Below are 24749 nucleotides of genomic sequence, written 5' to 3'. Positions count from 1 at the left end.
GCTTTTGTCAGGACTCAGCTCTTGCGTGACGGTGGAACGTATTTCTGAACCAGAGCTGTGTTGCAGTGATGAGAAATGAACCATAATTTATTCCAGTAGCCTAGGATCTTTTTCATGTATGGTCATTCCAATACCTGAAAATGTTACGTACCTGAAAAGACTACTCTGGGGTTTGGTTTTCTTTCAACTTTTCCAGATGAAAAAGGGGAAATAGTTATTTTTTTGTGTAATGCAAAAAAGTTGCCCTTAATCATTCTTAAAGATTTTACCATTTTACAGACTTAAGGTCTATCTTTCCCTAAGGTCTAAGTATTTTTTAAATCGAGTCTTTGTATAGATTCTAATATGATATATTGCTCTCTTTATTTATACACATAGTAAGGTGAAGTATTTGAAGAGTTAATTCATGTGACGATAAGCCTGATTATGAAATAATTTCCTCTGACATACAACTATTAATTAGTGGTCAATGGATTAAGAATTGCAGGCATATAATGAGATAAGCAAACTGTTACTCTGTTACCAAGTATCTGCATAGATAAATAGCTTATCATATGTCTTATATTTCTGTTTGTCACCTTGTACGCTACTGGCTGACAACTCCCTGTATTTAAAAATTGTGTTTACGGTGGGTTTTATTTGCATCTCCCAGGTCTTGTGTTGTCATTGACTTTACTCTAGCCCAAGTTAAGCTATTTCTCAAAAACCTTTGCAGTTCGTAACATCATCTGTAGCATTTCATGGCTCTCTCAGTTTTCTCTGTACAGCTCCAACTATAAGTTCAAACTCCTCCCGAGCGGTTCTGGTGAGCACGGAGGTTGTGATCGGGTGGTGCTCTTCTGTTCAAGTTTTCTAGTTTTACCTTTTTTTGACAGGTGATACTGGTTCCAGGGTGCTTGTGCTTCATCTGTAGGACAATTTCTAAAGAATTTGGTGGAGTTCTAGAGGGTTTGTGCTGCTTCCACCCACCAATAAAAAGTATGTGGCCAAGAAGGGATGTGGGTAGTTCTTAGCTCTAGACTGGGGTCTCGTCTGTGTCATCTTCGTTCTGCTCCTTCATGTGTGCTCTGAGTTCCAACGATGCCGTGTGCTTGCACACCATGTCTAGCAAGGACTTTCGAAATGATTTGCAAAGGAAGAAGTATATGAATGGATCTAGGCAAGCGTTGAGCGAAGTCAGCCACAGTGTGCTCTCTTTCAAGTAGAACAAGGTTTTCTGAGCAGAGCATTCGAAAACATCTCTTGTTTGGCTCAGCGTGTAGGGGATTCTAGTAAAGTGGAAAGGCACAAAACAAATAAAGAACACCGCGATAATGATGAAAACTTTCAGATTTACAGTCTTCTTTGATATCTTTCCTGTGCATCTTGTCCTTTTATAGGATTTGTACAGTTCTTTACTTATCAATATGTAGCTTACAACTATGACTGCTAAATTAACCCAGAAGATAAGCTGACAAATATAATTTACGATTTCATGCCAGACTAAGCCAAACTCAGATTTCAAGAGAGCACACTTTTTTACGTTCTTAGGTGTCCTCTTCTTGTTTGTCAGAATCATATTGGGCAATGAAAGAGCAAACATTGATATCCAAATTGCTGTGGACAGGATCTTGGCACCTAAAAGGCTCCGTGGTGTTGATGTTCTGAACGGCGAAGCGGCTTTCTGATAGCGATCGATAGTTATTAGACCAAGAAACAAAATGCTAATGTACATGGTGAAGTAAAATACAACCTGGGTGACCTGGCAAACAAATCCTCTCAGTACCCATGATACCAGCTTTGCATCGCTAAGGATTTTAAATGGAAAAGTCAAGATCATGAGGAAGTCAGAAATTACAGTGTTCTTGAGGAAGATGATGAAATTGGATTTGCTGGTTATTTTGAAAAAGACCCACATTGCCAGGCTGTTCATGGTGATACCCACCAGGAACAGCATTGTATAAAGCAAAGGAAAAATGACTTGGCTAATTTTGTTATCACTGGTGCAGTTGCTGTCATGTCTAGAGTAGCTGAAGTTGGTTATGGCTTTCATTTGCACTCTCTGTGTTCCTCCTCCCCTATAAAAACAAAAAAAAAAAGAAATTGTGAGTCATATTTGTCATAAGATTTGAACCTTTTTAGTCTACTTTTAATTTTTGTGTTGGGAACAATCTTTTGCGGATTCTGACTGCTGTGTTTTATTTTATTGAGGATGATAGTCTTCTACAGGAGAAGAGTACTAGATATATCCATGTTTGTATGGTGGCCAGGTTTGATCTTCCATGACTGAAACGCTGAGGTGACCTTCCAACCTAACCTCACCTCTGGAGCTTCCATCCTAACCTCACCTCAGGAGCTTCGTACGTGGCTTCCCTGAGATTTGTGCTGTAGAGGTGGGTGAGAGGGCAGTGTGTCTGATGCCCTGCTGCGTGTTCCCTAGCGTGAGCGTGGCTCTCGCTGGGTGCAGCACAGGGCTAGGAGCCCTGACACGGATAATTCAGCCCCCACGGCCCTTTTGCTGGTGTTACAGCCGGTGGAGTCCGAGATGGGCTGCCAAAGTACCTCTCTTCTCCCAGGGAGAAGGGAGAAACATCTCTTTCTACATCTTTCTCAGTCTGGAAAGGTATAGCATCTAAATTAATTTTGACTGCAAATTTAAGAGTGTTAGGCTGAAGAAAAAGGAATCAAACACCTCTTTTGATTATACTTCTGCTTGGCTGTCTGTCTGTCTCATCTAGTGGTGTTATTTCAGCTTCGTGTGCCTTCCCCTCCCTGACCCTGCCCAGATGCCAGGAATGGCTGGTCACAGGTTGCTGCTGTTTCATCTCAGTACTCCAAGTGGTACCCTACACTTTCACTTTTTATTGATTCCAAGGGGAAGAAAGTGAGAGCCCTGCATATACGCACTTGAACACCTAATGGTGTCTGTTACGTCAGTGGTTGCACATTCGCTAGCAAAGTCTGAAATTATTGCTACGTTTATTTATGCAGGTATTTATGGATACCTTTACTTGTAGTTTGGCAGTTTATCCTGTCATTTTCCTAAATCACTTGCTTTACCAGTGCTGTGTTGTGAAGAAATCTAAAACTCCACTGCCTTGAGCCAACACGCAGGACTAGCAGCCTCCCGTGCTCTGCAGTGAGTGCAGAGGGTCGCGGCCGAGCCCCCTGCTCAGTGCTGCACCGTGAAGCCACCCCTGACATCTGCCTTCCAGAGCTGCAAAGCCTGGTCCAGTGGGAGATGTCCCTGCCCATCACAGAGGGGTTGGAACTGGATGATCTCTAAGGCTCCTTCCACCTAAACCATTCCATGGTTCTATGTTGCTGTTTCTATCTTACAGATGGAAATAAGTCAGCTTATACCTTAAAGCGTGTATTCAGCTGCCAGGTCTGATCCCAATGAAATAAGTATTGCCTAAGCATGCAAAATCAAGTGCCACTTCCCCACCCCAAGAGCAGGGAGAAGCTTACCGTAGAGTGCTGTGGAGAAGTGCTGCAAGGCGTGGGTGTTTCTGAGATGGGAAGCTAGTGTTGCTGATGGAGGGTTGCTTGCAGTTCCTCTACCTCTTAATCTTGTGAGCAGGCAGGAGCGTTCATGTGTGACTCCCTCGGAGCAAGGAGCGGCTGGAGGAGCAGCTGGGCATCCCAGTTCTGAGGCTTAGACCTTCCTCTGGCTTTGAACTGGTTTCTTAGCCAGAGACAGCTGCAAATTCCAGGTGACACTCTCAGTGCTTCTGCTTTTGTATTGTCTAGAAGAGTAAGAGAAAGAGAGTTTTAAAAATAATTAGTGGTTTCCTTCCTCCTTTGACCAGCCAACAGAGGTGCTATTTTTAAAAGAGTGTGTCTTATGTAAGGCTGTGTTCGTTTCTGATGGGATTGCACTCACATCTGCTGCCTTTTTGCCTTGCGATTTTTCAGTATTACTTGGTATGCAGCCTTATTTTTTGTAAAGCTTTTAAAGAAGACTCATGTTGAAAGCAGTGGCGATAGGTAGAAGGTAAGTGTGTGCCTGAAATACCTTTTATGACTTGCAGAGCAGACTCCACAGTTTTAAGTTGTATGCAATGCATCAGCATTATAGGATACATTTTATTAGGAGACTAAATACAACCAGTTACAATTTAAATAAACTGTACATATTTTGATTTCTTTTGGATGTGCAAAACACTTTTAGGAGTTGGGATATGTCTTCCTTTCAATGGACTTGTACATAGTAAGAGAAATGGCACATAATTTTTAGGCATTGTCTCCTATTTACTAATCTGCTATTGAATATCATTGCAGGGGACAGGTAGGAGAGCCATCCGTGTGAGTCTCCTGCCTCCATCCTTCTAGATACACACAGAATTCATAATATCAGAATACAGTTTCCCCTCTGTATTTTTACTCTGTCACTTTAGTGATTTCATTTGGCTCTGTTTCCTCCACACAGATAACTACAGGAGATGTGTTTTGTGGTCAAGAGTTATTTTTTATTGCAGTCTGGGCTTTTCAGGCTGGGTTTCTGCAGGTGATGACAGAGAAAAGAAGAGACCTCACTCATGTTTGGTCTTTATAGGACGAATCTTCAAGTCACGAGTGTAACCAGCGCATGATTCTCCTTTATGGTGTTGGTAAGGAGCGTGATGAAGCAAGGCATCAGCTGAAGAAGATTACCAAAGACATCCTCAAAATTCTGAATAAGAAGAGCACTACTGAGATGGGTGGTAAATGCTTTAACGCTGCTGTCGGGGGGGCTGTAGTGAGAGTCAGGGTAGCTGTGAGATATTTCAGATATTCCTTACCCTCCTACTGAAGTTGTAGGACTGTTTCTCAGTCCTGGTTGGGTGTCACCTTTTAGTGTTGGAAAACCTCTAAGCAGCTTTGCTGTTGTTACGTGCTCTGGTGTAGATTTGTCCGAGTATAATGGAGAACTGAGGCAAGTAGGGGTTTGTGTAGTAGTCGCGAGTAAAGGTTATTAAGATTTTTGTTGTCTTTTGAATCAGTAATAACACAAAACTCCTGGGACTCCATTAAATGTAAAATGACCAAAATGAATTTTATCTCTTAAGTTGGGGATGAAGGCCCAAAAGCCAGGAAGACCAAACAAGAAGCGTTTCCAACCCTAGAGACCGTGTTTGCAAAACTACAGCAACTGTCTTATTTTGACCAACATCAGGTGACATCTCAGGTACTTCCCTCGTGTAACATCATAGCCTTTTATGTTCTGCTGTGGAGATACCAAATAGGAAGCAAATTGAGGTTTTTAAACGTGTTTTGCATACACCAAGGATTTTCAGTGCACTGTTTCTTCAAAGGCGAGAGAGAAAATGCTGCCTTGGGTTTGTAAAATACTTGCTGCAGTAGATATTGGGTGGTTGGTTTTGTTGGGGGGCGGTTGTTTGGGTTTTTTTTGCCATGAGCTTTCTGGATTATTGTGAATTTGAAATATATTTCACATAAATTTCCATTACCAGCATTGTTTAGGGCTCTTGGTAAATTAGATACTAAGCAATCTCTTGCACGCATATAGGATACGTTACTGCAAATGTGTTCGTGAAGGACTGATCTCCTCGATGCTTTTGTGCAACAAACTGCTCGTGTCTCTGCGAAGCTGGTTCTTTTCTAGGTGTTAGGATTTATAGTCAGCCTTTATTGTTAAAAAACTATTGGTGGCTGACTGGAAAACAAAAATAATTTGTTTTAAATGACAAGACTAGATTTCCTGGTTTATATTAGGACTTGCAAGCGTGCAAATGTATTTTGTCACTTTTTTCAGGTGTTACTGTTTTAAGGTATATTTTAATAACCAGAGCAAAAGAATTATGTGCTGGTTACCTAATTTATAAGTCATCTTTGGATCTGATCTTTTGAATTAATTTATTACATGGTTTGTTTGCAGGACAACATGTTATTAAATATCTGAAAACCATCACTAAAAACCCCCATAGTACAGTAAGATGAGAAGAAAAATTATTTTGCCTCTTCTTTAAGGCAAAACACTCCTGCAGAATAAAAATCCGAGTGGTGTCTGTTAAGAACAGTTTCATCTCAGCTGTAAAGCAGCAGAACAGCATTTTCTGTGTTGTCGCTTCTGAAACCAAAACAGCATCACAACTTGCCGGGTAGTAGAGTAATAGATCTCATGCATGACTTGTTAGGGCTGTCACTTGCTATTACCACTTATAAAGCAAGATTTTTTGAGCACTACTATTATCTTAGAAGCCCTTGGTCACAGTATGACTTTTCAACATTTGTTTTTGTAGATCTCCAGTAATGTTCTCGAACAGATAACAAGTTTTGCCTCAGGAACATCATATCACTTGCCCTTGGCTCACCATATACAGCTCATCTTTGATCTCATGGAGCCAGCACTGAACATTAATGGGCTCATAGACTTTGCAATACAGGTAAACAGACTTCATTTTTGGGGAGTTACATCAGGATGAAGCTGTGAAATATTTTCTTTAAAACCAGAAAAAAAAGCAGAGCTGGACTGCAAATTCTCCTGGTTTGCGACCTGCACTTTTATCTGTTTCAGTTTCCTGGCCTCCAAAACACAGACACTTCCCCTTCTGTCTTACTTTAACAGTTAAGGAGTATCAACAGATGTGTTTTATTTTAAAATCTTTCAGAACTAATGAAATTCTGGACTTTAGCACAAAGTGGTTTAGCATGGGCTTCACTGCTTCAGCCTGTACCATTATGTTACACAGCAAAGCTAGAAATGCCATGTATTTCTGAAGAGGAATTTTGAGGGGTTTTTGTTCTTCAACAGTTTATTTTGCTCCCTCTTTCCCTCGTTCTGTAGTGATTAAGGAATTTCCTTTTTGTTTGCCATATAGTTGTTCCTTAATGCACTTTTTCCCTGCACCTATTTTACTTGCTTAACTTGGAAGTTGTTTTCAGTTGATTATTTTTGTCTATGCCTTTTTAGCTGCTGAATGAGCTGAGTGTTGTGGAGGCTGAGCTGCTGCTGAAGTCGTCCAGCCTGGCAGGGAGCTACACGACGGGGCTGTGTGTCTGCATCGTCGCCGTCCTGCGGCGTTACCATGCCTGCCTCATCCTCAACTCGGAGCAAACCGCACAAGTCTTCGAAGGGTTTGTGGCAGCTTCGGTTTTCCAAAAAGGAATTTTGGTGTTTGCTGTTAAAATATACATTTAGATTCTGGTATCGTGCTACTGTTGGGAGGCTGTAGGTGAGCTTGGGTGAGTGGAGTATCTGGCCCCACTTTGCACCCTGCTCCCCACCGCTGGGGCTGGGGTCCCTGTAATTCCCTGTAATCTAGCAAAAGGGGGAATTTTGGGTCTGGATTTCCTGCCCGCTCTCCTCATTCTTCCCTGGGCTCCTGGAATGTCTCACTCATGTTCCTCCCTGGGGTTTGGTTAAGTGTGCAGATGATATTAAGCTTCACACGAGCCTGTAGATGCAAGGTCTGGCCTCACGTTGCCCCGCCGATGGCAGGGTTTGAATGATAAATAACAATGAGACACATTCCGAAGGCTTGCTGGAACAAACTCAGAATGGTTTTGTTTTTGCAGGTTGTGTGGGGTGGTAAAGCACGTCGTTAATCCCTCGGAGTGCTCCTCCCCAGAAAGGTGCATTTTAGCTTACCTCTATGATCTGTACGTGTCCTGTAGCCACCTGAGAAGCAAGTTTGGAGACCTCTTCAGGTGGGTAGTAATGAAGCTTTTCTCCCCGCTGCCTGTAGACCGATTCAGGCTGCTGCGGCTTCAGTTTGGGTTACTTTCCATGGAAAATAGGCCATTGCCTTTGGTGCTTTCCCACCTGCTGGTGTGATTTTCTTGCTTGCACAGCATGGGGGCCGGGGAAGCTGTGGTGGAGCAGGGGCTGAGCCCTTGCAGGGCTGTGGGAGCTCCGCGGGCAGCAGGCGTGGGGCAGGGGAAGCTGCAGTGGTAGCATCGGGTCGGCTCCCCAGGCAGCTCCCCCCCGGCACAGCTTTTCTTTCACAGATTGTGGTGCCACTGATTTGGCACATTGGCCATAATACATAGTGTTGGCTGGAGAATAACAAAATCTCAGCTGACACAGCTGTAATAGTGTATTAAATATTTCCTTTGATGTGGGGAGAAGCACCAACATGTTTGAGTTTGTGAGGTTTTATGCTCAAGTGTTCAGTTCCTTGATTTTTAAATTAAAAAAAAATGTATTTTAGGTACCCATATGCTGTATTTTTGGCTCTTACTTTTTAAAGGGGGAGCAAAAACCTTTCATACTGAAATAGGTATCTTGTGAGAGCTACAAACTGCTTGAGTTAGTGTTTCCCTTCCTTGTTTCTATACCTAATTTTGGTTTGTGTACTGCAGATTTGTGGTTTTCGTTTCACAGGGAGCAGGAAAAGAGTTCTCAGTAATGCTCTTAGTATTTTAGTAGATTTACAGAGACATGGGAACAGTGGCATTTAATATGAGAAACACTAGGAAAAAGAAATATGAAAGTGCACAGAAGTGCACAACACAGAAGTGTCTTAGCTGTATGTTCATTATTCTGCTTAAAAACTAAAATTCAATAACGCAATAAAAAATAACTTTTTTATGAATATTAACCTGCAGTAGCAAATCAAAGCATCACCTGGGAATATAGAGTTATTTAAAGTATTAACTCATTTATTAAATATGTGATATACAATGCTTGATTTGAAGGCTCCTTTTTCATACAAGTGGAGTCACAAAGTCTCTGAAAACTAGCAACAGAATTTCTGTGTAGGTTTTTTAAGCAGCTGTGTGTGAGGTAATACCATATGCGTTGTCTTCTTGATTTCTTTAGTACAATTGAAACAAACCCCAAACCAGTTGTCTGTATGTGGCAGCTTTCTTAGCTCCTTCCTAAGAGGCTGTGAGCCCGGCTATTTCTCTCTTTCTAAGTCAGTTTGAAGCGACAGTAAAGTACAGTTCATAAATGTTCAAATTTAGAGACTTACCTTGCGTATACTGCAGCGCGTTGAAAATGCCTTCTAATGTCATCTGCGCTGTTTCTCATGACCGCGTTTTGCTAAGTGAGCTGCGTGTTTTGGTTTAGTATGCTCGGTATTTTTAGTTGTATTTGCCAAACTTCCTTTTTTTAAATCATTCCTTCACTTTTTAAAAAAAAAAAATCTTGTCTCTGACCACTCCTCCCTCATTGCTTCTCGTGCAAGGGCAGCTTCAGAGGCTGCTTTGCTTGCATACTCAGCAGTTTGGGGTTTGGACCTTCCTTTCTCTGACCCCCAGGGTAAGCACAGGTAAATGATGACAGCGTTGGTCTGTACATGTGCCCGTCTCCCTGGTGGCTGGTGTTTGAGGGACGAGCTCGTTTCTACCAATTGCTTTTCTTGGTTGAAAAGGCTTAACGCCAGGCATCACCCTTTCTGTGCATTAATTATGCTGCTAACGGCCTCCTCCTGCCTCACACCTTCCCTGTTACGATAATTAGTGAAATTTATCCATATGGATGTTGTTTCCAACTGTGATGTAAAACCCAATGCTTGAGACAAACACTCCTTGGAATGTTTTGAGTGTGAACTTTGAATTCTTCACTAACACCTTTTTTTCCCATGAAGAAAACCAGTTACATAGAGAATTCCAACCCTTGGACATTTCTTGACCTTTTGTCATAATTAATGTCAAATGATAACCTTTAAGAATCTTTTCTCCGTTTACTGATTTAATCTTTCAGGAAGTTGTCTGTTATGTGACGCTATTACCAAATATAGTGGTTTTAATTTAGATAGAGTTTATCATTTTGCCTCGATGCATTTTTATCAGAACGTCAGGAATCGCTGTTACTGGTCACTGTCAAGGCAGCTGCTGGTCCAGGAGGTTCTTGCTGGTGAGGAATGAATCTTTGGTCCTTACACAGCTGCTCACAGTTTCAATTCCAGAAATGTCGTAGAAGTGATCTGGAAACTTGAGAAACTGCTTATGGGAAAGCTTGAATGAAATGGATGTATCAGCCTTGTTTTCTGATAGATACTTCTTATGAAAAATGAGGTTGAAAATGTGTATAGAATGGTAATCAAACTAGGATTGTCTAATCCCATGTGTATTCTAATCCCTCCCTGGAGGTGTTCAAGGCCAGGTTAGATGGGGCTTGGAGCAGCCTGGACGAGTGGGAGGTGTCCCTGCCCATGTCAGAGGGTGGGATCTGGTTGGGCTTTAAGGTCCCTTCCAACCAAAACATTTTTATGATTCTATATTCAACAATATTTCTGCAAAATCAGTTTTTGGCAACTCTCTCTCTCTCTTTGGTCCTCAGTAGCGCCTGTTCCAAGGTGAAGCAAACGATATACAGCAACGTGCAGCCTTCCAATTCCAATTTGCTGTGGGACCCAGAGTTCATGCTAGATTTTATTGAGAATCCTTCTGCTCACAGCATTAACTACTCAATGCTGGGCAAGATCCTGAGCGATAACGCAGCCAACCGCTACAGCTTTGTCTGCAACACACTAATGAACGTGTGCATGGGCCACCAGGATGCAGGAAGGTAAGGCAAGCCGTGCTACAATTGGAACTGCTGGATAGTGATGAGGAGGATTGGCTTTAAATTGGAAGGGGGAAGGTTTAGATTAGACATTAGGAAGAAATTGCTCATGATGAGGGTGGGGAGGCAGTGGCCCAGGTTGCGCAGGGAAGCTCTGGCTGCCCCATCCCTGGAGGTGTTCAAGGCCAGGCTGGATGGGGCTTGGAGCAGCCTGGTCCGGTGGGAGGTGTCCCTGCCTACAGCCAGGGGGTTGGAACTGGATGGGCTTTAAGGTCCCTTCCAACCCAAACTATTCAATGGTCCTATGATTTTTACATGGTATACATGAGGTTTCCTGTCACTTTTTGGGTCAGTTTTTGCAGTAGTTTTCATTCAGTACTCCTAGTTGCTGAGAATTTATTAAGTTTCCTCTAAGTTATTTCATTAATGAAGCTGCATAATTTAACAGAAGAGATAACAAGTAGAAAATCCTCACTGTATGGCAGTCAGCGACCTTTTTGTATCAGCAGTTAGGCCGTTTCAGACAGAACAGCTCAGCGCAATCTTTGCTCATTATAAGCCTGTAAACAAGGGAAGGTTTCACATTAGGTCACTTCCTTCTTCTGATGCAATTTATGTTTAATTTATTAAATGTAATTTATTTATTTTGGATTTCATCTTCGTAGGTAATACACAGATTTCCCAAAGTGTCTTTGAATGTATTGAGTTTTATTGGATAAAAGCTACTGGAGTGACAACTGTTGTCAGTGACATTTTAAGAGCAGCTTAGACCTCATGGTGCTCAGTTGGAGTCCATCTCCAGTGCTTAGGGTTTGAGGTGAGACCTGCACTTCAGAAGATGGTCCAGTGCTGTCTTAATGCAGTTGCCTTCTGGCACCAGCAGGTTTTGGCTCCTCTCAAAGTCAGGCAGAGGTTTTATCTGAGCCAATGGGGCACTTCTGGGGTCTTAAGTCTGTGTTAGATCTTTTTAGATGAGCTGAAGCTATTGACAAGAACCGTGGTGAAGAACTCTTGCAGTAAAACAGCTCAGTGTCAGTGTTGGGTTGTACGCTGACAGTACGTTTTCTTTCGTCATTCAGATGTTCTTCTCTCAGTTGCTTCCTCCTTCTAGTGTGGGAACACATGAACCCTGCCTTCTTGTGCAAACGTAGCATTGTGGTGTTGAAAATGGTAGAACACTGTGGTGTTCCACCCTGGTTTTCCATTCAATGAAGTCTGTGAGGCAGGATGAAATGGACATTGGTGCTGGGATCTGGCCTCTGCCCCCGCCCCCAGCACCGTTACTGCTCCTACACAATCAGCACCGCAGAACTTGGTGTTCTGTTCTCATTCTGTTCCAGTTTTTATTAAGAACTTCTTAGTCTTCATAGTGAGGCCTAAGTGCCACAGTAGCTGACAGTCATTTTTCAGGTAGTTGAGAGATTACAAACCTCAAGGAAATTGTGGATTTCTGTTTTTCTTTTCTCTTCTGATGGGCTACTGCACAAGCTTTGTGCAGCTCCTGTGTCCTTCTCCCTGTCCCCAGCATGCAGCCGTTTCTGAAAAGTCCAGAGCAGGTCCAGAGGAGGCCACAAAAATGATCAAAGGGCTGAAGCCCCTTTCCTGCGAAGTTGAGGTTGTTCAGCCTGGAGAAGAGAAGGCTCTGGGGAGACCTTAGAGCAGCTTAAATGGGGGTGAGAGGAAAGGTGGGGACAGACTTTTTTCCAGAGTCTGTAGTTACAGGACAAGGAAAAACAACGTAAAACTGAAAGAGAGGAGATTTAGATTGGACACAAGGAAGAAATTCTTCACAACGAAGGTTGGTGAGGCACTGGTTGCCCAGAGAAGTTGTGGATGTTCCTTCTCTGTAGGGTGGGGCTTTAAGCAACCCATGGATTATGTGGTCTTTAAAGATCCTTCCCAAACCATTCTGCGATTCTCTGAAACGTGGGGCATTCTTGGCAGAGCAGAGCAGCTGAGAGAGAGCAGTTTTGTAAGAGCGATAAAGGGGAACATCTAAATGTGGCCTAACGTGTTTCACTTTGGAACAGAGAAAAAAATAACTTGCACTGGGATGAGTCAGCTCTGCTCCGGTTTTGAAAATGTTACATAACTCTGAATCACACACCAAATCACACATTGCACAGTATGTCAAATTCATTAATGCCATCTTATTCTGTGACTCTCGCCCCTCCCAGATAGTAGTGCTGGCTGGCACAGGATGGAGGGGCTCCTGTGGTGGGATGTCCCTGGTCACCTGGAGCTGGGAGATGCAAACCATCCACACTGCTTTCCTGTTAGAGTTTTGCGTGAAAGGTGATGGTGCTGCTCTTTGTGTGGTGGCACTGAGGAAGGGCTGGAGTCTGCATCTGTAGAAAGGGGCAGGACATCTGCCATGGTGTGGAGCAGGCACTGGGGTTTGGGTGCTCCATCCCTCTTCCTGGGCATAAACCCCCATATTAATTATGGAAACACCAGTTCTTCTGCCAGGCACTGATCTGCTTTGACCTAAATATTTATTGTTTACAAAATATCTTGCTTCTGTTTTAGCTTCTCTCTTCTTTCCTAGGATTAATGACATAGCGAACCTTTGCGCAGAGCTGACGGCGTGCTGCACGGTGCTTAGCTCAGAGTGGTTAGGGGTTGTAAAAGCTCTTTGCTGCTCTTCAAATCATGTCTGGGGTTTCAATGATCTGCTCTGCAGTGTGGATGTAAGTTCAATATCTCCTGAAGTACCTGTTAAACCTATTTCCCTAGGGTGCACTTAAGAGGTGCAGTAAGGTTTCCATTCAGTACAAAATGCAGAGCGCAAATTTAGTCCTGTATCCATTTGAGTTTTCAAGGCTTTTGATGAGATTCCTGACTGATATTTATACTTTCCTACATCTTTAGTGTTAATGCAGAATTTGAGCTGTGCTTAGAGTTTTCTCTTTGTAATTTTTTGTCTTTACTATGGAATGATATGGGATATCAGAGGTGCTTTTTAAAAGAAGCAGGCATGTCTGTATGCTTATTCTAAGATGCTGATGGATGTGTAAATAACTATATTTTAAAGACCCTGTTTTGATATTGGCTCTTAGATTGTAGAAGGGGTGGTACACTCTGCTGTTTCTTACCTGTTAAAGTCAGCAGGATTACTGTGAGGAATGCTATCCAATATCTGATTCAATATATTTATCTATAGTTCGAGTGCATCTGCCTTTAGGACCAGGTTGAAACTATGAATGCTGGAGACCTATTCTTGCCCTGAAGCTAAGGAACGAGGGTTGATGTTATCTGGTTTTATAGTGTGATAAAACTTTCTCAAATTTTTATAAGACTAATATTTTTTATTTCAGAATTTTTGGTATTTGAAGTAGGTATTTGTTAAAATTAAGTTAAGAAGTATCAGTATTTGCCATAAAACGTTTGGAAAATGCCTAAAAATGTAGAGACAATGCTTACGTGTAAGCATTTTGCTGTTTATTCTTATGATTAATTCCTTAAGAATTGTGATGGTGGTGCGTGCACTGTTACATGAAGCCTTGCAATGTTTTTCCTTCAAGGTGAGTGACCTGTCATTCCACGATTCCCTGGCCACTTTCATTGCTATACTGATCGCCCGGCAGTGTTTTTCTCTGGAAGATGTGGTTCAGCACGTTGCACTACCTTCTCTTCTTGCTGCTGGTAAGAAAATACGAAGAGAAAACCTTAAAATGGAAAACTTAAGACTTCTTGCGAAGTCTCCATTGATTGAAGAAGTAGTGTGTTTGGCACTGGTCTGTATGGAATGCAACCTGTGTCCCTGCAGGTCCTGAAAGTGCAGAGGACCCACACTTGACAAATGGTATCGCAGTTGGTGGCCGTGCTCTGTCCCTTTAGGTTATGCAGCCACACCTTCCACTCACAACTCTTTTTTGTTCTATGCTTGCATTCAAATATCTGCCACATCTACTCAGGCTGCGGGTTTCCTCTTGGCACCAGCCTGCCTGGCGTCGGCATTGACTCTCTTGACCTCTTGCTCTATGCCTCCAGCCCTGGAGTGTTGTAGATGTGGTCCTCTTTGTTGGCCACTTCATACATGTCTTCTCACTGCTGCTTGGATTTGTGTTTCTTATTTCTGCTTTGACTGTCAAAAGCCATTTTAACTATGTATTCTTTCCTGCCATTAATTAGATCTCTTGCTTACCAAAAATCATACTGTTCTTCCGTGTGTTTTAATGACTGAAGGCCATAAATGCTGAGTCCTGTTGATGAAATTATCATATTCCCATTTAAAATTGAACTGTAAGGGAGAACATTTCCAGGCTTGCCACTGGGACTTGTGGGGTCCTGGTCAGATGCCTTATGTCCTCATCCCATCTTCTGTAGCCTGTGGAGATCCAGATGCTGAGCCTGGGGCGAGGATGACGTGTCGGCTACTCCTGCACCTCTTCAGGACACCCCAGGTCTGCCTCTTTCCCCAAGGAACAGGTAGGTCCTCTCCTTTCAGAAAGTGAACCCAGATGGGTTTAGATGGCTGCAGATTTCATGTGTGAAAATAGCAGTAGCGCAGATAGAAAAGGTAGCTTGGTTAAAATGTTTCACTAGTGATAAGTTGGTATGTGCTATTCAGACTCGTTTGGGAAGTGTTTTATATGTATGTAAAACCGTGGAAGTTTGCTGAAACATATTAATTATCAGCACGTGGCCACCCGGGTGTGGCACGATGTTGAATAAAACTCAGCCATATTAATATTACATCTTAAAAAAGAAAATTAAGCTCAAACGGAGCAACTGTGTGTGCTTCAGGAAAGAGGAATACATTTAGAAGAACTGTTCTGTCTTGATAGTTCTCTTTTTGTTTTGGAGTTTTTTTTGCAACAGTGTTGTGAGTCTGGGAGCTATTAATTATTAATTAATTGTTTTGCAGTGCTGCCTTCATGCTCAGGGCTGCTATGGCTCCAGTAGTGGGTCCTCTCGCAGTGATACAGAAACTGATGGGGATCCACATCAGCAGCAGTTTGGTAGTCTTGCATATATATGGAATTAAATGTGCTTTTATATATGGTACAATAAAGCATCTAGTCCCACAGAAAGAACACGAGGAAATTAGTTCTCAGAATTTATGAATGGAGTTCATTTTCCTTTTAAATTTGAATACTCTGTGGTCTGACCTGTGTGTGTCTGCCACAGACCAAAAGAGGAAGGAAAAGGGTAAGGAACAAGCACCTGACAATTGAAAAGAAACGAGACTGGGAATAACCTGTGTTTTGACTTATAACTATTTCAGCAAATTTGATGATGGGACTCTTTGTATGGGAAAATGAAATTTTAACAGAAGATTTTCAGCTCTTGAGTGGTGTCAAATTGTTCCATTTAAAATACTATAATGTTAGTTTCTTTTTTTGGCTAGAAATTAATGAGTTTTTGTTGCATATTTGAGCCATGTATCCCAGTTGGTTTTAATCACTTACCTATTGGTCTTCAGTTTCAGAAAATTCAGTTCTTTATTCAGTTCTTGTACTTCTATAGCTATTCTAGATGAAAAGGATTTTGTACAATGGAAATTTTAGTTGGTAAATAACAACCATTTTCTACAAGATTGACTCTTCTTTCCACAGGGAAATTATTTCCTGGAATTCGTTCTTCTTGCGATCGTCACCTCTTGGCTGCGGCTCACAACAGTATTGAAGTGGGAGCTGTGTTTGCAGTCTTGAAAGCAATTTTGATGCTTGGTAAGATTATGCAGAGTCACGTCTAATGGTTTTGCTCTAGAGTTTGAGTAAAAAACAGATTGTGCTAATTCGCTTTCCTGGGAATGCTCCTGGGAAATGAAAACCCTTGAGGACAGGAGAAGAATGTGGATGCTGTGTCCATGCTTCTGTAACACGTGAGCAGCGTCTCTCCCCAGGTCAAGAGGCAGAATGCTGCTCTGGTGAGTCAGCTCCAGCTGATAAGGCTTTAAGCAGGTGGACTTTTTCATATTTTGACCCCTACTTTGGCCACTGAGTCCCCATACATTTCACACTTAAGTGAGTCCCTCTCAAATATACAAAGGAAATACAGTCTTAGATCATTGTTCCAACCTTTTTTTTGTGATTCATCACAAATCACTGGTGTCTGTCATTGTAGCAGTTGCAAAAGAGTCACTACAAAGCAACTCTCCACAAAGAAGTGTGCTATTTTTCCTAACAAATAACTGCCTCAGAGCTTTGGCTTTGGCTTCAGTTCAGTTAAAGCCCTGGTGACCTCTGGTGATGTGTATTTTTGGAGCTAAGTAAATGCCTTGCAGAGAGGAGGGGCTCACCAATGTTTGCTAGTCCCTCAGTGTCCTCTGTCCTTCTCCGTTCCCAGGAAGATCAGTCTTTCTTGTCAAGAAGTTCGTAGTAAGGTGGGCTAAGGGGCTACTGCTCAACACTTGTCTCTTGATGTACGGACTGTTAATAAATCAAAGTAAGAGAGAAGGCTTGGAAAAGGGACATCTGAGAAGAGCGAGTAACTCAACTCTTCCTTATCTGCCGAACCAATTCCATACACTCATAGGCCTTTCCCTGTCAAGCATGTAGCGGCTTTATTTGTATTTGATTTTCATAAACCTTTTCCTACTTCTGAAATATCCATTTTTCTGTACAAAATGAAGTAACTGGACAATACTTTGCAAATGGTGATTTTCAGAGTCAATTAGTGCTGCCCTTCGTGAACGCCAGTGCCTCACTCCTGCTTTGCTCCCCAGCTAACCTGTGCCCCTGAAGATGTCCCTCAGTGGGTGAGCAGGTTGGGGGCACAGGGGCTTGGGAAAAACTTCACCCTGTGCTTCTGCTCTGCAGGTGACGCTGAAATCGGCAGCAACAATGTCAGCTCCTTGAAGAGTGAAGACTTCCCCGTGAGAGGCTTATTAGATGAACTCAGTGAGGATGAAATCTGGGGTTCCTCTCACACTTCGAAATCATGTGGTAAACGAGTTTCCATTGAAACTGCTAGCTTGAGCGAGTATGCTAGATACGTGCTAAGAACGATTTGCCAGCAGGTAATGTCTGAAACTACTCTTTTTTCTTCATTTGAAGGAACAATGTTGTTTTATTTGAAAAGCATGCAAAATGGATGCTTGAGTATTTCAATATGCGAGTTCTGTGTGGGTTTCTTACACATGGAAAAGTATGTCATCAGGGGAAAAATTGCTTTACTTAGTTTTTAGCATCTCCTTACAGTCTATTGGAATTGAGGTGGTTTACCTACTGGAATTGAGGCGGTTTTCCTACCTGAGTCTCGAGCACTTTGAAGTAGGATCATTCCATCTGCTGTTGCTCAAAGTGCTTTGGCAGTAGTGTTTGTTCTGTTGCAAAGTTTAGAATAGAGTAAATGAATTTGAAAACTCTTCTAACAGTCTTATACTTTCAGGTGGTGCTGAATGACAGAAGGCATTTCTAATCTCAAATGTTGCATGAGCCAGGGTTTACTTCAAGTTTTGCATATGGAAAAATGACTTTTCTGTTTGGCTTAGCAACATGTAACATCGCCTTGAAACTAACCTGTGAATCTGTTCTCTGCTTATTTACAGGAATGGGTTGGAGAGCACTGTTTAAAAGAACCTGAGAGGCTGTGCACAGACAAAGATCTTATTTTGGATCCCGTTCTTTCGAACAAACAAGCACAGAAACTCCTTCAACTTATCTGTTATCCTCATGGTATTAAAGAATACACGGAGGGTGACAACCCTCAGAGGCAGCATATCAAACGCATTCTTCAGGTAATGCAGTGGGGAAAAGGTGGAAGAACTGCCTGCGATGCACTGACTCGTAACCTGTCATGCATTGGCACCTCTGTGTGACGTTGATTTGCAGTTCCTGGTGCATTCAAGCATTAGATTTTTCTCAAGATCCCCAGTCTCTGTGATAAACGTTTTATAGTGTGACTTCTGGTGTCTCATTACTTCTCATTCTGTGGTTATGGAGGAAGCAAGCGTGCAGCACACCCATCGCTGCTGTTCCTCATTGTCAGTCAGTAGGAAGCCAGTGAAAAGGGAGCTGCTTTTAGGGCTGCTTAGGTGGAGATGCCTCCTGTCTCAGTAGGGTTCTCTGACAGTACTTAGGTGAAAGAAACTCCTTCTCTTCAGGAAAGGATGGTCCTAAACTGATCATTTCTTCAAATTCAGCTGCATTAGGGACACTTCATTTCTTAAAATACAGAATGGATTTTCTTTGAATAGACCTGTGAAGAATCAAGTCAGCAATATCTGGACCAGGGCCCATAGTGATCAATGTCCTGCAAAACAATCACTTTAGCTGCTGCATTTGCTTTAATTGTGTCTAGAAGGCCTTGTGCTAAATACAAACATGTCTGCTTACATGGCAATGCCATGGATTAATGTAGCTACTAACAGAAGAGGGAATGACTTTTTCTGTATTCGTATTTAGCTGAACTCAAATTTTGCAGAGCGAGATTTTTTTATTCTGAAAAGTTGCATGGTTAAAAGCATTGCTGCAAAGATGTGGAATATGAGGACAGCCTGAGAGAGTTGAGGTTGTTCAGCCTGGAGAAGAGAAGGCTCCAAGGAGACCTTAGAGTGACCTTCCAGTACCTGAAGGGGCTACCAGAAAGCTGGGGAGGGACTGTTCACAAAGGCTTGTGAGGACGAGGAAATGGGTATAAACTGGAGAGGGGCAGATTTAGACTAGACATAAGGAGAAATTTCTTCATGATGTGAGTGGTGAGGCACTGGAACAGGTTGCCTAGAGCAGTGGTGGCTGCCCCATCCCTGGAGATGTTCAAGGCCAGGTTGGATGGGGCTTGGAGACCCTGATCCAGTGGGAGGTGGCAGAGAGTTGGAACTAGGTGATCTTTAAGGTCCCTTCCAACCCAACTATTTGATGATTCTATAAGTTAATGGACATTCTTTAATAGCTCTGATATTTTAGGATGTCATTGGGCTAAAGCGTAGTGACTCTGATGATCTGTTTTTAAGATCAGGCTTTTGCATGTAATGTATTCAATTATGAGACTTCTTCTTTCCTTCAGACCTGTAAGGTGTTGATCTGTAATGTTCATTCTTATCTAGAACTTAGATCAGTGGACTCTCCGGCAGTCTTGGTTGGAGCTGCAACTAATGATCAAACAGTGCATGAAGGAGCCTGTGAGTATTTTTTTTCAAACTTTTTAATCTAAATATCTAATGCAAAAAAAATACGTTAAATTTTAACGTAGTCTGTGAGCAAACATACCATGAATGTGCTAGTTTACTTATGTTTTACTGTAGGGTTCTGGGTCTGTGGCTGAAATGAACAGCTTGTTGGATAATATTGCAAAGGCGACAATAGAGGTGTTTCAGCAATCCGCTGATCTAAACAATAACTCTTCTAACTCTGGTATAGGCCTCTTCAATCCAAACTCTGTTGGAAATGCTGACACAAGTAATACAAGACAGAATGGTAAAAAGACATTCCTAAGGTATTTTTTGTAGCACCTTTTTAATTATTTTAGCCAACGTGATGCTTAATTACGTGTAGATTGCCTAGACTTTTTTGTACTTGAACAGGAATATACAGAAATGAGTTACGTGAAGGTTACTTCTATCTTTACTTTTGTTTAATGATAAATATAGTTGCTATTCTTGAATTTTCTGGAAACCAGAAGTTGTAACTGCTCAGTCCCCAGTAGTTACTCCAGATGCACTGTGCCATCTGCTTTATTAAAGCAGTTCAGTCTTAGAACAGCTAATACTGGTTGCAAAACTACCTGGATATTTTGGCTGATACAAGTTCGTTCTACTTGTAGTTCGTCTGAGCGGCGAGGAGTGTGGCTGGTGGCTCCCTTGATTGCAAAACTGCCTACCTCAGTTCAAGGTAGGGTCTTGAAAGCTGCTGGAGAGGAGCTGGAGAAAGGTCAGCATTTGGGGTCATCTTCTAAGAAGGAAAGAGATAGACAGAAACAAAAAAGGTATGACCTTGAGAGTTCCTGTACGCAGAGCCAAAAGGTGATTTTGAAGGAGGAGTGTACTGAGGACTGGATCTTGGCTTCACAGAACCTCATTTGTTCATTTTTTTTTAAAGGAAGAAGTTGTCACCCCCAAACAGGGTTCAGGTTTCATTTAGTTGGAAGAAATATCATTGGTTTCAGAGGGAGAAATGTGGAAACTTTGTTATGCATCTTCCGGTGGCCGCTCTGCAGCTTGGTGGTCGGAAATGTTAGAGCTTTAAAAGATTACTTACGGTGCTTGTTGTGTCTCCCCTTCTATTGAAGTAGGCCACTTTTCTTGACATTAAGATCCCATAATTGTCATAAGATGTGACTTAATTCCTGTGGGAATTAAGCTTAAGTTCGCCTCGAACTTTCCAAGTACATGAGAATCTTAATGACTTAATGGTTATTGATTTTCCTTTAGTTAAAGATGCTTCCATGGTGCCTATATTTTTTTTTTATTCTTTCTTAGAGTTCTCATAGAAATCACACTGAATCCTGTTCACAACAAGGTCTCTTAGCTTCAAATACCAACCATCTTCCTTTTTGTGAAGCCCTTCCAAAGTACAGTTGTTCAAGTAAATAAATCACTTAAAGGTGATGTTTGCTTGTTGTATATGGTGCCACCTTAAGTTTCTTGCTATGCCCTTACTAGGCTGCATTGTCCTTTTGGTCACCTTCAATGCTGTTCAGGCAGTACTTTCCTGAGCTGGCACCAAGAAGTAGGCTTTACCACTTTGTAGTGCTCTTGTAAACCCGTGTTTCATGTATTGATTTTGACTTACGGTTGTTGTTAAATTCTGCGGAGACGTTTAAGTCTGCTGCTATTTTCCAGCCTCTGTCACCTACCTTACTTTCCCTTTAAGGTTAGGAAATTGAGTTGTTTTTTTTCTTCCCATCATCATGTTTTGCTGGACTCTCCTCGTTCACCCGGGCTAGTTCTTTAATGAGCTGCTTATGTGATGTATTGACCTATAGAAGTTCTGTTCTCCATGTTCAGTTTTTGAGTTAAGTACACTTTGTTTTAGCTTTATGAAACCGTCCTTTTGTCATCCTTCTTATTAATTTATAATACCTGTTTGAGCTGTTGTTAGTTAAAAATGACAGCTTGCTTTTCAGATCCTTTGTTAGGTGTTTCTGAGCATTTTAGCACTCTTCCTCTTCATTAGGAATGGTTGGACTCAATGATCTAATGGGTCTTTTCCAACCTGGTGATTCTATGATTCTATTCCATTATTCACTGACTCTCTACTTGCATCAGTAGAAGGGAGTATGGAACCTCTCAATGTCCTCCATTTCTTTTCCTACAGGAGAGCTCTGGTGTAGAAAATCTAAACCAAGCCTCTTTCAAAGCCCAAATAAAATGCCTATAGGAACTGTCAGGCCTTTTCTCCGCGGTGGTTCCTAGTAAAAGCATTTACAGTTGTTCTGGTTGTAGAATGACTTACTGCTTTGTGTGCTTTTTGAAGCTTTTCAGTCTCCTTCTGATCGAAAACAACCTGTACTACTCTCTGAGTCACAAAACCCACGATCCTGTGGGAAAGTATGAAATCTTATATAACATATATAAGATCTCTTGTTCTTTTTTTTTCAAACTCTGCTTTGTGGAGCAGGGACAGCAATTGCAATAATGACTGTCTTGTAAACTGTAGTTTTTCCTATGGGAATTAATGAGAAAACAAAGAGGCTTTCCTACCACGTTTGTCCTAATATCTGAAAAATCAGTTTAACATGACTTTTGAAACTGCAGACTTTCTCTTTCCCTCGTTTTATGGGACCTTGGAATTTTGCCATTCCTTTATACTAATTGTCACTGAAATTGTTGAAGTCAAAGTAAACGCCAGATTAGAAAACCTGTTGAAATGAATACTTGTAATAAATACACACATGTAGTGTATTTATGTTGTGTTTACAGATGCATGTGATTTTCTAGGAGCTTACATACCTAAAGCTGCAAAAACCATTGCATGAGCTGTTACTGAAATTCCTTTGCTGACATTTTAAACTCCTCTTCTACTTCACATGTTGTATTTCGAAATTAATCTTTTTGTATTTCTTTCAGTTCATCTTAATTTTATGTTTACCTCAGAGACTTAATCTGAAAAAAAAGCCAAATTAAAAAATCTGGCTGCGCTTCCATTGGCACAGGGTGTCTCCTACAAGCAGCTACAGCCACCTCTCAGTTCATTTACAGTAAGCGCGTGGTAGAATTTGAGTGGAATTCAGGCAGCTCTCATTCTAATCAGTGGTTGTAGGGGAGACTTGTTGGGTTGCACTTCAGATCACTAACATGGATGAGAGACTTTAGTTGCCTAATCTCCACTAAAATTCTATGTCTGTTTAATCAAAGTAGTTAATCTTGTTCTGTTTCTGAGCCAGACCTTCAAGCGTCCACGCAGTTCTTGGTCATTCAGTGCCCTAGGCTAGGTGGGTTCTTAATAATGATGCATATAATATATGTGTTTGTACTGGCTGGTGCTCTGCCTTCTTATCTGCATGGTTTTTAATTCCTCTGGCAAAGCTTTAATTTACTAAACCAGAACCAGACATAGATGCTGGCAATGCCACTTCCAGAAAGAAAAAAAGTAGACAAAACAAGGAAGGGACTGAGGATGGCGAGTATCAAAATAACTTTACTAATTCAGTTGTGTGTTTGCCTCTCTCAAAGCATGTCTCTCTTGAGTCAGCAACCTTTCCTTTCATTGGTACTTACTTGCCTTAAGGGACAGGATGAGCAACGGGAAGGGCTTCTAACATCACTGCAGAATCAAGTCAATCAGGTAAAACAAGCACATAACCGTGAGCTCCCTCACCCTTTGTTAGCTGTTTCATGTGTCATCAGTCATATGTGTGTACAATGATGTAAACCCAGGAAAATGACAGTGCAGTGGTTTGCCAAAAGGGACAGTCCAAGGAAGGAAGAACAGGGGCGTGTTTGTTCCCTTATGAGAGTGAACACGCTTTTTTTTTTTCTCTGAAGTTGTTGCAGAGAAAGTTGTTTCAGCCTGGAGAAGAGAAGGCTCCAAGGAGATCTTGTAGCGACCTTCCAGTACCTAAAAGGGGCTACAAGAAAGTTGGGGAGAGACTGTTCACAAAGACTTGTAGTGATAGGACAAGGAGCAATGGGGATAAACTGGAGAGGGGCAGATTTAAGGTAGACATAAGGAGGAATTTCTTCACCATGAGAGTGCTGAGGCCCTGGAACAGGTTGCCCAGGGAACCCTGGAGATGTTCAAGGCCAGATTGGATGGGTCCTTGGGCAGCCTGATCCCGTGGGAGGTGTCCCAGCCCATGGCAGGGGGGGTTGGAACTAGATGATCTTTAAGGTCCCTTCCAACCCAAACTATTCTATGTTTCTATGAAATATAATGAAATTGGGCTGATTTTAGTTCTTTCCAGGAAAAAGGATAAAAGATGTTTGCCCTGAGAGGAAGAACCTTGAGCATAAGAACTTTTTATAAGTTTGAAACTTCCTTTCCTTAGGAAAATCCGTATTCCGATTAAGAGGGTTTTGTATTTAAAAAAAGAGATATTGCTAGTCCCAAGCTGGCCATTGCCTACAGCTCTTCCTTTGGATCATTGGTGCTTACTCAGAGCCTCTGCTGGTTCTGTCCCTGCTCCCGTCTGGTTCGTGCTGTAGCCTACAATAGCTCCCTAGGGCAGTCTTCAGAATGAATCTATACATGCCCAGGGTTCTGGGTTCGTGCATCCTTTTTTTCTGTCTTATTTTCTATGAATTACTGTGAAGAATGGTACCTGTAGGGCCATTGGTTTCTCAGACTGCCTCTCAGCTCTGGCCCAGGCCCTGACAGAGGTCCATATCTTGGTTGAATTCATTCCTTTGATTTTATTTTTCCCCCTGGTGTTACTGCCACTTGGGCTTTCCTTTTGCCGTGTGGATTCTTCCCTGAAATGCATCTGGTCCAGGTTCCTAAAGTGCTGCTCACTTCTTATCCAGAGATCCCACCAGGTCCTGTTGGGAAATTGCATTTATTTACCCATGGTGAGCAGTTAAATAGGGTGGTTTAAACAATATTTTTAATAAAGGCATAACAAAGCTGCTTGTTTTCTTTTTGCTAAAACAAGAAGGTCTTGTCTCACTGCTGATTATCAGCTCTTTACTAGTTTGCTTAACCTGCTCCAAGCCTTGAACAGGCATGAGGATAAAAAGGTTAATAATCTTTTATGATTCTGTATAGATAATGGTCACAGATACTTAAACTTCAAAGAGAGAGCATTCATTTACAGGAAGAAAACAGCCTTAATCATATGCTTTTTCTTAGATCCTTAATAACTGGAGGGAAGAACGGTACCAGGACGATGTTAAAGCTAGGCAAATGATGCACGAAGCCCTACAACTTCGTCTTAACTTGGTAAGAAAAACTTCTGTGGTTATCCTGATGTTATAAAAAGGTGT

The 24749-nt window shown here is 41.9% G+C and overlaps 2 protein-coding genes across 2 annotated transcripts in view; one reads left to right on the top strand and one right to left on the bottom strand.

The window, feature by feature from the left end:
* Positions 1-24749, top strand: part of MED12L (mediator complex subunit 12L) — a 128841-nt gene that overhangs the window by 85480 nt on the left and 18612 nt on the right. Inside the window, exons 16-32 of the mRNA XM_069865180.1 lie at positions 4538-4685; positions 5031-5149; positions 6225-6368; positions 6896-7059; positions 7501-7632; positions 10214-10441; positions 12987-13128; positions 13963-14083; positions 14768-14869; positions 16000-16113; positions 17206-17405; positions 17937-18125; positions 19434-19508; positions 19632-19822; positions 20150-20311; positions 23001-23112; positions 24616-24705. Coding sequence (XP_069721281.1) covers positions 4538-4685; positions 5031-5149; positions 6225-6368; positions 6896-7059; positions 7501-7632; positions 10214-10441; positions 12987-13128; positions 13963-14083; positions 14768-14869; positions 16000-16113; positions 17206-17405; positions 17937-18125; positions 19434-19508; positions 19632-19822; positions 20150-20311; positions 23001-23112; positions 24616-24705 — 2433 coding nt within the window. The remainder of the gene's footprint in view (positions 1-4537; positions 4686-5030; positions 5150-6224; positions 6369-6895; positions 7060-7500; positions 7633-10213; positions 10442-12986; positions 13129-13962; positions 14084-14767; positions 14870-15999; positions 16114-17205; positions 17406-17936; positions 18126-19433; positions 19509-19631; positions 19823-20149; positions 20312-23000; positions 23113-24615; positions 24706-24749) is intronic.
* P2RY12 (purinergic receptor P2Y12) lies at positions 215-9104 on the bottom strand. Its single transcript, XM_069865272.1, has 3 exons — positions 8901-9104; positions 3451-3728; positions 215-2057 (listed from the first exon to the last, which is right to left on the bottom strand). Exon 3 carries the CDS (start codon positions 2030-2032, stop codon positions 1016-1018), a length of 1017 nt encoding a protein of 338 aa, XP_069721373.1. The 5' UTR covers positions 2033-2057; positions 3451-3728; positions 8901-9104; the 3' UTR covers positions 215-1015.

This window comes from Phaenicophaeus curvirostris, chromosome 10, assembly GCF_032191515.1.
Source record: "Phaenicophaeus curvirostris isolate KB17595 chromosome 10, BPBGC_Pcur_1.0, whole genome shotgun sequence".
NCBI classification, from domain to species: domain Eukaryota; kingdom Metazoa; phylum Chordata; class Aves; order Cuculiformes; family Cuculidae; genus Phaenicophaeus; species Phaenicophaeus curvirostris.
The sequence above is the reverse complement of the archived record's forward strand: the minus strand, read 5'-3'. Positions and strand labels throughout refer to the sequence as shown.